This window comes from Aedes albopictus, chromosome 1 (assembly GCF_035046485.1).
Source record: "Aedes albopictus strain Foshan chromosome 1, AalbF5, whole genome shotgun sequence".
NCBI lineage: Eukaryota > Metazoa > Arthropoda > Insecta > Diptera > Culicidae > Aedes > Aedes albopictus.
In genome coordinates, this window is record NC_085136.1 from 34,682,599 (window position 1) to 34,697,577 (window position 14,979).

At 38.1% G+C, this 14,979-nt stretch overlaps 2 protein-coding genes across 5 annotated transcripts in view; one reads left to right on the forward strand and one right to left on the reverse strand.

The window, feature by feature from the left end:
* The window catches only part of LOC115256839 (coronin-7), an 88,018-nt gene that overhangs the window by 26,862 nt on the left and 46,177 nt on the right, over nucleotides 1-14,979 (reverse strand). For all 4 annotated transcript variants that reach the window (XM_029855857.2, XM_029855856.2, XM_029855859.2 and 1 more), the window contains 2 exons: nucleotides 14,445-14,926; nucleotides 14,249-14,382 (listed from right to left, as the gene is read on the reverse strand). In XM_029855857.2, coding sequence (XP_029711717.1) covers nucleotides 14,249-14,382; nucleotides 14,445-14,926 — 616 coding nt within the window. The remainder of the gene's footprint in view (nucleotides 1-14,248; nucleotides 14,383-14,444; nucleotides 14,927-14,979) is intronic.
* The window catches only part of LOC115253714 (uncharacterized), a 74,836-nt gene that overhangs the window by 13,932 nt on the left and 45,925 nt on the right, over nucleotides 1-14,979 (forward strand). The window lies entirely within an intron of this gene.

Here is a 14,979-nt window from a genome sequence, read left to right on the forward strand (position 1 = left end):
CCTGAATATATTTATTGTCATTCATCAACAATAGGGAGGGCCTTCTAGAGTTAGTATTTTCCTAAGAAGTATTGTCATTGTTTATCTTTATTAAAAAGATTTATACCAGCCCCCGATTATAAATCTACATAAAACATAAATAACCTCTGGTAGTAGTAAAAAAACCTGATTGATCCTACTAGTAGTGGTAACGCCATTTCAACCAAACTCAAGTGACATGTTGATGAAAATCGCAAAATAGACTTAGTATTAAAAATTAAAGTTTGTCTTGCGGAGGCAATGATAAAATCAAAACATTACTACCCCATCATCTTAGATTCTTGACCGCCATTTTGGATATTTTGGTCGCCATATTTGGACTCTGGCATGAACAAAACTACAATTTTTTGCTATGGGATGCACTACAAACGGATATTCATCAGTTAATCCGGTAGTTTCGCCTATGGACTCTGGTCGTCTTCCCCATACCAAACATACCCATATTGCATGGTTCTGGTTGCCATGTTTGAACTCCATACGTCTTTACGATACCATTACATCATAACTTAAAACACCCGCTATCTTTAAATTTTGGCTGCGTCTTGGATTTTTGGCCGTCATTTTGGATACTAGGATTGTTATTTTTAGACTCCGTACATCTACCCCATACCGAATATACCCTTATTGCATGGTTTTAGAGCTTATTACTCCTAAAAACAGCCGCTATATTGAATGTTTGGCTGCCGTATTGGATTTTGGGTCACCATAATTATCAGCTGTACAAGCGAGCGGAGTAATATCAATAAAGAATCTAAGCTGAAACTCCACAAGTACCAAATATACTATATTAACAATACAGGTCACTTCGTGTGTTCACATACAACGACATGGCGACGCCATTCACGAATGATTACAGCACCACCTGTTGTCAGAAAAAGTCAATAATTGTATTTTGATCAATTTTTGTTTACCGTGCAAGGTGACATTTCTCGAAAAAAGATGTTAGGGGTGTCAAAGTTTTTTTGTTCCCAAATAATCGATTAATAAATGATCGATTTACAATATACACAAACAAAATAATATTTCATTAGATGACATCTACGAATACATCTGTAGAAGAATTTGAATGCTTCCTCATTGAAGGAAGTTCCTTCTTAGTTTTCTCTTTTCCTTTGCTAACCGGAAAAATACGCATTTATCCGTTGCTAACCGTCGTTAACCGCGTCTAACTGCACCTGCGGCTCAGTTAGCAGCCGTTAGCGACGGTTAGGATATCCGTTCCTGTGGATTTCCCGATTAGAAAAGAACATGACATTCTCCTTGGTTTCCTTCTAGAGTCTTTTTTTTCTGAGATTCATTCAGGAGCTCTTTTTGAAATTCCTTCAGGTGTGCCTTCAGAGATTTTTTTCTCAAATTTCTCCAGAGGTTCCTTCGAGGGACCCCCAGGAGTTCCTACTGAAATTACTCCAGCAATTTCTTCTGATGTTTCTTCAAGAATTAATTCTATAGGAATCCTCAGGAATTCTCTTCTAGGATTCGTCAAAAAGTTCCTTATCAGATTTCCTTGTAGGCAATTTTGACGGAAGCTAACGATCACTGTTTTCTTTAGTGGCAGGTATAAGAATCCTATGAAAAGAGTGACTCAGCCAAAAAGTGCCATGACGCAGCATAGGCAAAGTGCACTTTTTTGTATCGAATTCCGCATCGTAGAAAAACAAATGAGCACTTTTTCGAAAGAAAATTTAATTCTCTTTCAGATGTGCTTAGATCCGGTTGGTACTTACGAACAATTTATGTGATTAATTTGAGGAGCTCTTGCTATGCCTCCGGCGGGCGATCTACCGGATTTTTTGTTAGGTGGCCAATCCGGTGTCTGTCGACATGGACATCAATAATGATGATAATGGAAGCCATTACCAATGGAAAATAGCAACTACCAAGGCAAAATATTAGTTAATTTTGAAGACGAAAAAATGAATTTTTGATGTAAACAAACGATTTTCTCCTCATCTCACCTAGCGCCTCTACAATTGGGAGTCAGTCGAATTCTTCTATAGGAGTTTCTTGGAGTCCTTCTTGGATTTCTGCAGGAGCTCCTTCAACGATTCTCTCAGGAGTTTTTTTTTTAAGAAAACCTCCCGGAGTTCCTTCTGGAATTCCTCCAATATTTTCCAAGAACGACCAGGAGTTGTTACAAGGATTTATCCAAAAGTTCCTTCAAAAATTCCTCCTGGGAATTTCAACCGGGATTTCTACCAGTATTCTCCCGAAAGTTCCTTCTGGAATTCATTCCGTCCTTTAAGGATTTCCACCGAGATTTTTCAAGGAATTTCTTTTTAAATTCCGAAGTGACTTTGTAAAACTCCAACGCAATTTTATATGAACAATTTAATAAATATTTTTCGAGGGATCTTTCCAGGATTCCTTCAGAAGTTCCCTCTTTGAAGTATCAGAAATCCTCCAGGAATTATTTTCGAGATTCCTTCCGAGATTTCTATAAATTTGGAATGTCTTCAGAAGTACCTTTTTCCGGGATTCCCAGAAGGAATAAGTGAATACTAGATTTGTAGTCAGGGATGGGACCATTCATTTGCAAAGAGTTACATTCACTTGCTATTATATCAGTTCAGAAGCATGCTATCGTAAAACAATGTATGGATGAATTTAACCTTGTAGCACAGACAAACAGACGTAACACTCTGATATTTTGCATCGTACACCGATTTAACGGACTATTTGAAAATTTGATAGTTGGCCAACTGACCACCCGTGGCGCTCGCATCACTTTTGCTCGAGTTTGACGTTTGCCCACTACCGCCACCTAGTTGATGGTCGGCCAAACTCAGTCCTTTCAGCATTGGGCGAGCATGTTTCCGTGACTATGATTTGATTCGAAAAATGATCGAAGTGTTACGTCTGTTTGTCTGTGCTTGTAGTTTTATCTGAAAGTTTGCCGAATAACATTGGGATCGCACACGCATACCAAAGTCGTGAGCGAGCTGTGGATATGTACATTGATTTTTGCTGCGATGTTTCTGAAGCGAGTTAACACTAAGTGAATGTAGATGATTGCAAATGAATGATCCCATCCTTGTTTGTAGTAATGAGTTGGTTTGTTGTATGGTGAGATGCTAAACTCTCCGTTTCTGCATTGAAACGGTGCAAACTCATGGGTATTATGATTCTAGTTTGATGCTGCTTCAGCAAAACTTTGGGGAACTATGTTGTTGAAGTTGCAATAAATGAGAATACAACAAAACAGTTACACAAAGTTTTGCTCAAACAGCATCAAATCACACAAGCAGTCATAAAACCCTTCCTTTTTTGTTACCATTATTGCCAAGGAGACGGCAACCTATTTTTTCACTATGGAGTTTGACAGGTTGGATTGTGCCTCCTTACGTGGAGCATAAATTTATGCTCCAGCTAAAATATTCACCAACACAGTCGTGAAAATTGAATGTTTACCTTTTTACGAGGGATATCGGTGCAAAACGCTCACATCACATCAGATCTGATAAAAGTGTTGATCATGAAAAAGCTGCATTATTTGATAATTTTCAATTTCAGAGTGTCGATGCTTAGGTAAAGTTCCTACAGAGAGTGATAATTGTTTGTGAAAAGTCACACAATGCCTCTTTTTGCAAACTTTCTTCGCCAAAGTGCGTTTTTCCTTACTTTCTCCAGCTGCTGTATTGGTTGAATGTTGGTATTAGTGTGCTCTGGTTGAGCAAGATAAGCGGCAACAAAATCAGATCACCGTAGCACCCCCGTGATTATTGCAGTTACCATTTTATTGCAATAACGGAGAATTTACCTACTTTCTCGTTATACAAAAATTCAGCTTATTACTACAAATCTAGTATTCCACTGACTGCGTTTTATTCATGGAGATATGTAATCCCAGATAAAAAAAAAATGTTGGAGGATAGAGGAGGAACGCTGGAACGCTTCTGCTAAGCAATCCCGAAAGGAGTTCCTAAAATAATTCCAGAATAATTTCTAGGAGGAACCCCCAAGAGCTTCTGGAATCTTGGAGAAAAAAAATCCAGGGTGCAATTCTTAAAGGGATCCCACAAGGAAATTCCTGTGTAATTTCCGGAGAAAATACCGTTCATAGCTCGCTAACGGAAAGTCGTCTGTGTTTTACATCGTGTCCAATAAGTTCTCATACAAAATACAAATTTAGAGAATATAATTTTATTTCACATCTGTTATTCATATTTTCAAAATAAATGCATGTATTGAAGGGCCACATAATACTGATTCAATAAAGCATACGGTAAAGAATAACGTTATTTTCTATTTGTTTTAGAAGTCTAGCAGTACACTTCCATTTTCTAAAATTCGTTTTCTCCGGCACGCAAAAAATGTTCGAAAAGTTTTTTTACTCTACGGTTGCTAAATAGACTACACTGGGAAAAAAATCTTCATTCCTTCTATGTGTCCGGGACATGGATTTTTGCAATGGGGGTAAACAAATGTTTTCCATTAGTGCGATTCATACTTTTGATGAGGCACCATACATACTATTCATGTGCTAATTTGCCTACGTAATCGGGTATTGGTTGCATATACTTTGGATGTGGTTTGGCACATGGATATTTGCCATTAAGTATGAGGCAATTTTCCTGAGTGTACATAACGTCAAATTTTGTCTTTTTATACCAAGTATTGCACCAAATGGATACACAAAGGCTAAAACAATACAATTTTAGTGATGATATGGTAAGAAATTTGCAAGTAAGCTCAACTTGGGCTGATTTCCTTGAAAATGACTGTTATATTAAGGATAAACATCATTAAACGTAAAATTTGGACAAAATTTACCACAATAGGGACACAAGCATGTTTTAGGAGCAGTCCTGTTATTGGTCGTGACCATCCCATGACGATGAACAAGTAGGCCTTTTCATCGTCACAAAGTGAAACGAGCACTCGCGCTCTTCGTCATGTCATTTCGCAATAATCAAGCGTCATGACAAAAACTTCCATATTGTTTTGAAATTAAAATTTTCGCGTGGTCCAAGCAAATTTAGGCTAGTAGTTGAATTTAATAGATAGAGGAGGCATGTATTTATGATTTGAAGGATTTAAACAATAACAAAATCCATCTATGTGCTGGTAATTGCCCTGTTAACAACCTTGTTACGCTCCGTCATGACCAACAAATGAGCGAATATTGTTAGACTCTTTTGGTCATCGTCTCCCGATTCAATGACATTGAGAGAGGCATTTCTGTAAAAATCACGTGACGAATCGTGTTGAAATTGACGCTTTCCAAGCCTGTTTAGGAGTGAGAATAATGCGAATCAACAAGATAATATGCAGCCATGCTTCCTTAACACAACAAATCTCATTAAAACAGGTAAATTTGACATTTTTGTTTAATTTACTTTTTATTTTGTACAACATAAAACGGCTTCGTACTGCACCAATACAGAGTCTCATATTTTTTCTCTTCTGATCATAGTTGCTACTAGCAATGGTGAGGACAGGAACCTAATTTGTATCAACTTAAAACCATTATTCGTTAAAATGAGACAAAATTCCAATGAAATGGCGTGCGTGCCAGCTGAAATGCACTTACGACACATAAGCGATCAGCAGAGAAGGATAAAGGCCAATTATTTCCAAAACATATGCTGTGTTTATTGGTGTTAGTTGGCCTTTCAATAAATTAATTTACTTTGAAAATTCTAATTACAGATGTGAAATAATTTCAATTTGATTTTGTATGAGAACTTATTGGACACGGTGTAGTCTCTGTTATGAACGTTTATCGGTTCAAATTTACTTCTCATCTGCAACTTCGCATATCGCGCGAGTCGCGACTTCGATTTGGTGCTGCGACGATAATATACGAAATTGTTCAAGAAGAGAGAATTAAATTTGTTCTAATTTGAGTAGTTGAAAAAAATCGATTAATGTTTAATCGATTATTTCAGAAGAAATGGGCATCCCCACCATGCAAAGACAGTTCGACAGAATAAACGTCATTCGGATAGCGCATGCATTTAGTGTGTAGTAGTACCTCTTCTGACGCTTGGTGGTGCCACATTCACTAAAAAAGTGTCGCCAAAAATCCGTAAGAGTGACCTATATTGTTAATATAGTATATTTGCAAGTACTCTATAGGTGGCGCTGGTCAAAAAGAAACAGGACCTTTTGGCGGAAGAGCAAATTACGATTCCTTTATTAAGCATGTGGCTTCCATTTTAATCCTACGAAAAGCAAAGGATTGAAACGCTATTTGTTTTGTTTCTTATTTTTGTATTTTTTGTTAGCAATGAGCACCAATGAAAACAAAAAGATCGAATCGGTGCCGTAATCGCTTGTTTTCGAATTGGATGAATATGGGAGCGTGAGATTACTGATGGAACACATACCCTAGCCTGTAAGCACAGACAAACAGACGTAACACTCTGATCATTCTCATCGTACACTGATTTAACGGCCAAAATTTCATAATTGGACGACGGGCCACTCATGGCGCTCGTATCGGTTTTGTTCGAGTTTGACGTTTGCTCACTACCGCCACCTAGTACATAGTTGGTCAAACTCAGCCTTTTTAGCATTGGGCGATCGCGTACCCGTGACTATATTTTGAATCGAAAAATGTTCGAAGTGTTACGTCTGTTTGTCTGTGCTGTAAGTATACTCAGATAAACTATAAGCATTTGAATAAGCAGTATTCCAGTTTTATATCTGCATTCTACATGTTTACTTCCATATTATAGCAGTTTGACTGCTGAAACACGCCGTAAGCTAGTGCAAGCCCTTAATAGGGCCTAATTTACTTACTGTGATGTTATCTATGTCCCGGGACTAAGTACATCCTTGTAAGATCGCCTTCACCGCTGTTTTAAATCTACAATCCGTTTCGTACAGCATCTGTGATCACGAGAAACCATGGCGGCCGTAAGAAACTGCGTATTTGGTCGATGCTTGCATGACAACTATCGTTACGTTCTGCTGCTATATGCGTAAGGGATATCTTCTGGACCATCCAGACTACATCCAACATACACCAACAACAGGACCAGATGCAATGTAGCAGATCTCTCATCGTTCCACCACACGCAACTCAACTGGAAAGGAGTGCACTAGTTTATGGTGTCAGCTTATGGAACAGCCTTCCCCTGGAGACTAAAATGAAGCCCATCTTAAACGTCTTCAAAAGATCTCTCTCTAAGATGCTTATTAGCTAAATGCACAATTTTTAAGATATCAGTTAACCCTCTAATACCCAATCCCGCCTTTAGACGGGGTATAGTTAGAGCATTTTGGTAATTTTTGTTTCGTGGAAAATCATTTTTTTTTATATTTTTGGCTGATATTTAGGACTGTTCTGTATATCTCAAAATGGTTTATGGTGTATTTTAAAGCGTATTTGCATTTTTGAAAAATCTTTGAAAAATTGATGTTTTAGTCACATTTCAGAAGTCATTGTTTATTTCAGTGTCGAAAAAAATCAGTACAATGATGTTCAATTTGTGCGAAAACGAACACAAATAAACAAACACAATTACCCATAAACACGAGGCCGAGAACGAACATGACAAAGAAGAGACGAGACTTCAGCTCGATGAATTCGAATATGAATATTTCATTTTGGAATTGATTTATTCTGGTTTTAGGTATGCAAATACCGATATGTTACCTTAATTCAATGCATTATAGTTACTTTTGGTGAGTGATGCACAACAAATACATTTCTTGCTTCTGCATCTTGCTTATTTAAAACGAATCAGTTGAAATTGAAAATACTGACTTTGAGTATCAGTAGGTTGTTGAAGTTCAGCAGACAGCGGTCAAAAGAATTTCGAAAGCATACATTTCTGAGAATGCCGCTCGGGTTGTCAAGACGATTATCAAAACAAAAACAAATCAGCGACGCTGGCGCCGCTGGGCGTCGGCAGGGGGGGAAATTGTACACGAACGTTCCCGTATGCGTGAGAACTTTTTCGTTAGCAACGAAAAAAATTTACCCGAAGAGACCCGAAGTTGAGCCGAAATTTCTTATGGCAAACCCGACCAGCTGTTTGTGAGTTTTCTGAAAGTGTCGAAACATCACAGAAAAGTAGCAAAAACCATCGATATTTGCTACCAAATCGCATCAGAGGGATGCTTGCTAGTAATTGCCTTACAATTTCCTAATTTATTTGCACATTTGAAGAAATTTTCTGTTTTATGGTGCAAAAAGTTTCCATAACAAATTCCAATCGTGAACCAAAAGAACAGAAAAAGAATAAGAAGCTCAGAAAATTCACCGAAAAACGGCAAAATTCACCAGCCGTCGGCCACGCACACGACCATACTATCTTTATACCCGTCTTTAATTATATCCTGGGGCGTCGGTGCAGACCTGAGACGAGACTCGCGAAGATGGTCTTCTTTTTCTCCACTTTGTTATTTTTTTCTTCTTCCTATCTGTGTTGACATTATGTTTTGGGCTGGTGGTTCAAACACGTACGTGACCGCATCACCTCACATGCAGTGTGACTGAATCCCATTTACGCACAAAATCATGTTGAGGTGAAATTTTGCATCGCCAACAATCGCCAAGCAAAGTAATCATTGGAATATTTTGTTTTCAAGTTATTTTTGACAGTACAGGAGAAGAAAATGCTGCTCGGAGTGAATTTTGGCTTCAGAATTTTTCTCGGATAGCAATACTTTACTCGTTTTAGGTAACGTAATCAAACGGGCTACAACTGACAGCTCAGTTGGGCTGCACTTGACGTTACTTTTTTTCCTCTTCGCGAGTCTCGTCTCAGGTGCAGACGACCGTAATTTGACAATTTTCGTCACTGGTTTATTTTGTATTAAATCGCTACAATTAATATATTTTAAATTTTTCCCAAATCATTCTATCCTTGTTTAAAAGTTTAAGGGAATCGAATACACTCTAAAATTGTTTTCCTTAAAATTACACGGGAAATAAAATTTTCTGTGAAAAAAATTTTAAATAATAATATTTCAACAATAATCATAAAATCTCAAAATGTTTACATCTCAAAAAATCCGTTCCCCAAATTGGCTTCCACGAAAAATATAAAAGTGTGGGAATGTTCAAAAATAAAAATAAGAAAAATCAAAAACTGAAATTCACGAAATCGAGAATTAAAAAGAATCACCTTCCAAAACATGCTTAACCCTCTAATACCCAAATTTTTGATTTTGATCTAAATATCATTTTTCGTCATCTAAAATCGATTTAAACATGTTTTGGAAGATGATTCTTTTTAATTCTCGATTTCGTGAATTTTAGTTTTTGATTTTTCTAATTTTTATTTTTGAACATCCCCAAAGTTTTATATTTTTCCTGGAAGCCTATTTGGGGTACGGATTTTTTGAGATGAAAACATTTTGAGATACTATGATTGTTGTTGAAATATTTTTATTTTAAATTTTTTTCATAGAAAATTTTATTTTCCGTGTAATTTTAAGGGAAATAATTTTAGAGTGTATTCGATTCCCTTAAACTATAAAACTAGGATAGAATGATTTGGGAAAAATTCAAAATATGTTAATTGCAGTGATTAAATGCAAAATAAACAATGACTACTAGAAGGTGACTAAAACATCAATTTTTCAATGATTTTTAAAAAATGTAAATACGCTTTAAAATACACCAAAAACCATTTTGAGATATACAAAACAGTCCTAAATATCAGCCAAAAATATAAAAAAAATGATTTTCCACGAAACAAAAATTACAAAAATGCTCAAACTATACCCCGTCTAAAGGCGGTATTGGGTATTAGAGGGTTAAATCGATTTTAGATGACGAAAAATGTTATTTACATCAAAATCAAAAATTTGGGTATTAGAGGGTTAATTGAGTAGGTCCTAGTTTTATGATTAAACTTTTTATTCATCCTTTAGTTAAAAACTCTTTGGTTGTTTTCTTGCCCTTAACGATATTATAATTGGATCCCGTAACTTTGAAAATAAACTATTAAACTATCAGGGATGCAGGACATGGGGTCTTCAGTTAGCCTAGTGGTTAAGGCTATGGATCGCGGGGTCGATTCCCAATCCGGTCGGGAAAATTTTCTTGACTCCCTGGGCATGGTGTATCATTGTACTTGCCACACAATGTACAAATTCATGCAATGGCAGGCAAAGAAAGCTCTTCAATTAATAACTGTGGAAGTGCTCTGAGAACACTAAGTTGAAGAGAGGCAGGCCAAGTTCTTGTGAAGCAAAAGCAACTTTACTGGAATACATGACAGCGAACAATTATAACTCATAATATGCTCTGCTCACTACTATACGAGTGGGGCATATCAAGCTGTAAGAGCTGAGTGAATTGGAAGAATAGAGGACAAGATAGGAGGATATGTCGAGAAGGAGTTTTGTTGAGCTGAATGCATCGATCGCAACTGGCAGATGTGATTCTACTGCACCACTGCTCCAGAACCAATAGCAGATCTATAACGACAGCAAAAACGAGAGAGCGCTCCAAGTGGAAATAACAGTCACTCAATTCCACGGCAAAACCCCGGCATCGAATACCAAAGTTATGGAATATATACCGGCTAGCAAGTGCATTAAGGCCTTAACCAGAATATTTTGCACTGTACTTGGAGGCCTTGCGGATTTATATATCTGTGGTGGTTGTCATCGAAACGTTGGATTTGCGGACGCGCCTGCAAGGGTTGAATAACCGGATCTCCAACCAAGGTTGGTCGATTAATACAGTACAAGCACGAGAAATCGATCAGTGAGTTTGGTTCGTCCTGTTGTTGCTGAAGTTATGAAATCTGTAGAACTCGGAGAGCTTACAGAACATTCCTGAAATCCTGACACCCATGTACAGCGGTTGAATGCTCTTGTAACCCGATCGCGGCGTTAATGGAGAATGCTCAAAGCGGAATGAAGGGAGCCGCATGTTCATCGTAAACAAAAAAAAAGTTATACAACCGCATGCGAAACAATAAGCCGGATTATAAAGAAGGCCTTCTGAAAATTGGGCAACAATGTAATAGAGTTGGAGACTACCGCGTTTATGATAACCGTTCAGGATATACACTGTGGTGCATAATTGATCGGACAAACGCCGATTTTCATACAAAATCGGACACAAGTGATGATCGGACAGCAGTACCCCTTTTGATTTACACGCGTGCCGCTGTCCGATCACTTTTGCACATTTTAAACGCCTTACCACACCCAAACCTGTGAACGAAACCATTTTGTACTTTGTATACGTAAAATTCAGCATATCAGTAGTTTCGTGTCAAAAATTGAGCTCAATCCATCAACGCAAACTGAAGTTACAGCATCCCAAACTTGGCCATTTTGTATGAAAATCGACGTTTGTCCGATCAATTATGCACCACAGTGTACGTGAGGCTATCCGGTATACCAGAAATTGTCGGGCGGATATTGTGATGCTTTAACGTGGTGTTAGTGCCCAAGAAAATACCCACATAGCTATCAAAATTTATTAGCAAGGGTATCAGTTATCTTTTGACAAGGTCCCAAACACAGTTGATCCAATAACGTGCCTTTCGAGTCTGTACTGTGCTGTCGTTTGCAATAGCGTGGAGAATAGAAGATCTATGCAAAACTAACAAAATGATGACCAAAGAACTAAAAATATTGTCTCAAAAACACACATGCCTGTATGTAAAGTTTAAGTCATCACATATCAACTATTGTGGGCCATGCCACCGATAAACAGAGGAACCTACCTGAGTATGGCGTACATCGATTAGAAAAAGGCGCATGATAAGCTTGTGGGGCAGGTCCCTACAAATTACCGTCGGAGTTACTGTGTACAGTAGGCCTGTCCACCTTTTCAAAAATGTTCTCTGATTCTCAAGTTCACCACCATATTTTGATTGGCATCGTAAAAGAAGTAACTGGTCAAAATTTCAGCCAAATCCATTGAAATTAAGAGGTGCATCAAATCAATTATGTGTTTTTCGACTATTTTTAAACTTCAAAAAATCATAACTACACTAAAACTTGTCAAAACTTAATTCTTTCGGCAGAAATTGAAAGCTATACTTGTTTGCTACAAGTTCTCCGAACAACGTATGCCAATAAAATTGTGAGAAAAATGTGTAATTATCACATTTCTGATAAGAAAAACCTTAAAGAGTTGATTTTTTGATAGATTTTGTTCTGGAACTCCCTAATATACGTAATAAGTTGGATTTTTCAAAACAGCATCATATTCTCCAATGTTTTTTTGGTTATTTGCTTCTTTGAAACCAATGCACAGTGGCTGATTTCGTCATTTTAGCGCGCTTAATTAATAACTTGTTTACTATGAAGTTTAGCGTCATGGTGTCTTCGAGAAAGTTTTTCACTATAATGAGGAGCTTCTTTTGAACTTCTGTGAAAAGTGATCAATCCCCCTAAAAGTTAGATGGAAAATTTATTTTTTGAATTTTTCAAGATACGTGATTGGTGTCTTTACAAAAGTTGTAGAAAATGTTGTTTGGAGCAACTTTGCCGAAGACACCAAGTTTGTAACTCCGTTACTTTTTAAGATACGTTACGTTTTCTATCATCAGCCCCTTGAAAAAGGTTTTTGCGCAATAATTTTCTAAAAATTGATTCTACATTTTTCTCATGTTCTACAAAGTTATAGATAATTGTAATACACACAACTTTGCTGAACATAACCTCCCGCTAATTCCAAAATTAAAATAGTTATTGCGGGTTTTATAGTTTTTGGGCCATATTTCATGCATATATAACTTAGCTATAGGCAATTATATGCAAATTTCCTTCTACGCATGTGAAAGTACAAGTAATTGTCTCTCTTAGAAAGCAAAAATCATCAAACTGTAAGAGACTGTAAGATGGTTTTTGTATAGAAACGTTCATCCATTTATGTTACTCTTATATGGGATTTATTTATATTTTCAACATATTTATTTGACAGTTCATGTCAGCTTGCATTTTTATTGTTATTGTAAGTGTGTCTTCATATAAAGAAAGGTTTGTGGTGTATTCTGGATCATTCATGAAGTACGTTACACAAAAACTCACCATCTACTTCTATTTTCTTACTAATTCACAGTGCTCCACTTAGTCCACGAAAAGGGTGAACGAAGCGTCATTTCTTATGAAATTCTAAACATGCGCGTGACATATTCTGTGAATGCTCCCACTAGTACATATCTACATAATATGTCTAGTCTACATTGGTTATAGTAAATTATAAATCTTATTGCACTTCAAGAAAGCTGCTGTTAAATCGCGATCCAACAAAATAAGTAACACTTTATGCGTTCTTTTCATGCATTATCCAGAATACACGTGTGTTGGTCATTTGTTGGGCTTGCTTGGCCAAATATTTGTCACGTCAATTTGTTGCTATCAGTTGCTACTAGCTACGAAGAGCACTGTGATCAGGCACCTAAAATGTTTGAACATGAACACGGCTCACGTGAGCACAGCTCTTGAACAGAACATAAACAGAACGCGTTCAAATGCATCTCTGCTTTAAAGCACAATTTAGTCGACAGACAGGGTGTACAAACCCAGTTTTTTTGCACGGGTCTGGTTTTTGCTATAACTCAGTCAATTTTGAACCAACTGACTTGATTACTCGTACACAGATAGCACTGGTGCCTACATGCGTACAAAATTTTATGAAAATCGGTAACCCTCATCGACATTGCTGTACCGCTAGGGCTAGACCATAATGTCCAATCAACGTTCTCTGGCAAGATAACCAAGTAACACGACCTAACGGAGGAGTTGAAGCAGATGTGGCACTTGGAGGACGTCTGCATAGAGCCGATTGCTCTCCGGAGCTGTCTCTAAATATCTCCTAAGGTCCCTAGACAAGCTGGAATTAAAGTAGACCCGAACAGCATAAAAGCGGAGATTTTTGGAACCTATAGTAATAGTTAAGCGGTTCCTGAATCATCACAACTGACAGTACATTCGAAGCAGACTTATTAGTATATAGGCAAAGCCGCGTAATGAAATGCACATAGTCAAATGCCTTTGGCATTCCGATTTCTCTGGGTGGGTGAAAATCTAGCATTTTTTTGCTGAGAAGCGCCAAAACTATATATTAGTAATAATAATAATAATGAAATCAGATCTCATAAACTTATCTATCTCAAGAAGTCCTAGATGTTTCATAGTCTGTCCTAGAGAGCTTTAATTTTCTCTCAGTTCCAATACCCAAGCAACCCCACGTCCAAAATCTCCTGACTTGAATAGATGAAAATCCGGCAAGTTCAAGTAGATCTGCGGTCTGATTCTGAAATCCGTGCTAGTCACTTACCTCGTCTTGCTTGGATCGTACCAAGTCCGCACTCCAGGCCTTGTTGAACTGCGTCTGCTGACCGATTATTTGGTTGATATTATCACTCTTCTTGGCCGGCGTCGGTGTCGTCACCGTCGGTTGAATGGAGGACACTGTAAATGTAAAAAGTCCATAAGAACGATACGTTATGTTCACACAATCCACATCAACTTACACGAATCCATTCCCTCCGGTTGTAGACTGATCCGTTGGGCGGGCTTATCACGACCCGCAAACCACTCCGCCGCCACCAGGGTCGGTTCCCACAGGACCTTGGTCGGAGGGAACAGGTCGTCCTGGAACAGTTCGCTCTTGATGCGCGGCACGGTGAAACTCAACGGTTCCACCGTTCCGTTGGTAAGTCTTTGTGCTTTGGCAAATTCTACCGATGCGACGTCGCACTGGTTCTTGGGCAGGAAACTCAATCCTTGGGTTAGCGATGAGCACCGGTGGTGCGACAGGGGGCAGATGAACGGAGACTCTTCGGTGATTTCGAAACAGTAGATCGTGGAATCGCCCTTGCCGGTGGCGAAGATGGTCGAACTGTCCTCGTCGTAGAACGGTATCAGAATGGCGGGCGATACGTCCAGACCTACCATTCCGAGCGGGGCGCTCAGATCCGTCGCTCTGTAGACGTAGATTTGTCGTTCGGAAACTCTGTGGAGTAGAACGAACTTGTGGAGAAATTTGCGAAACGGTACTTGTACTTC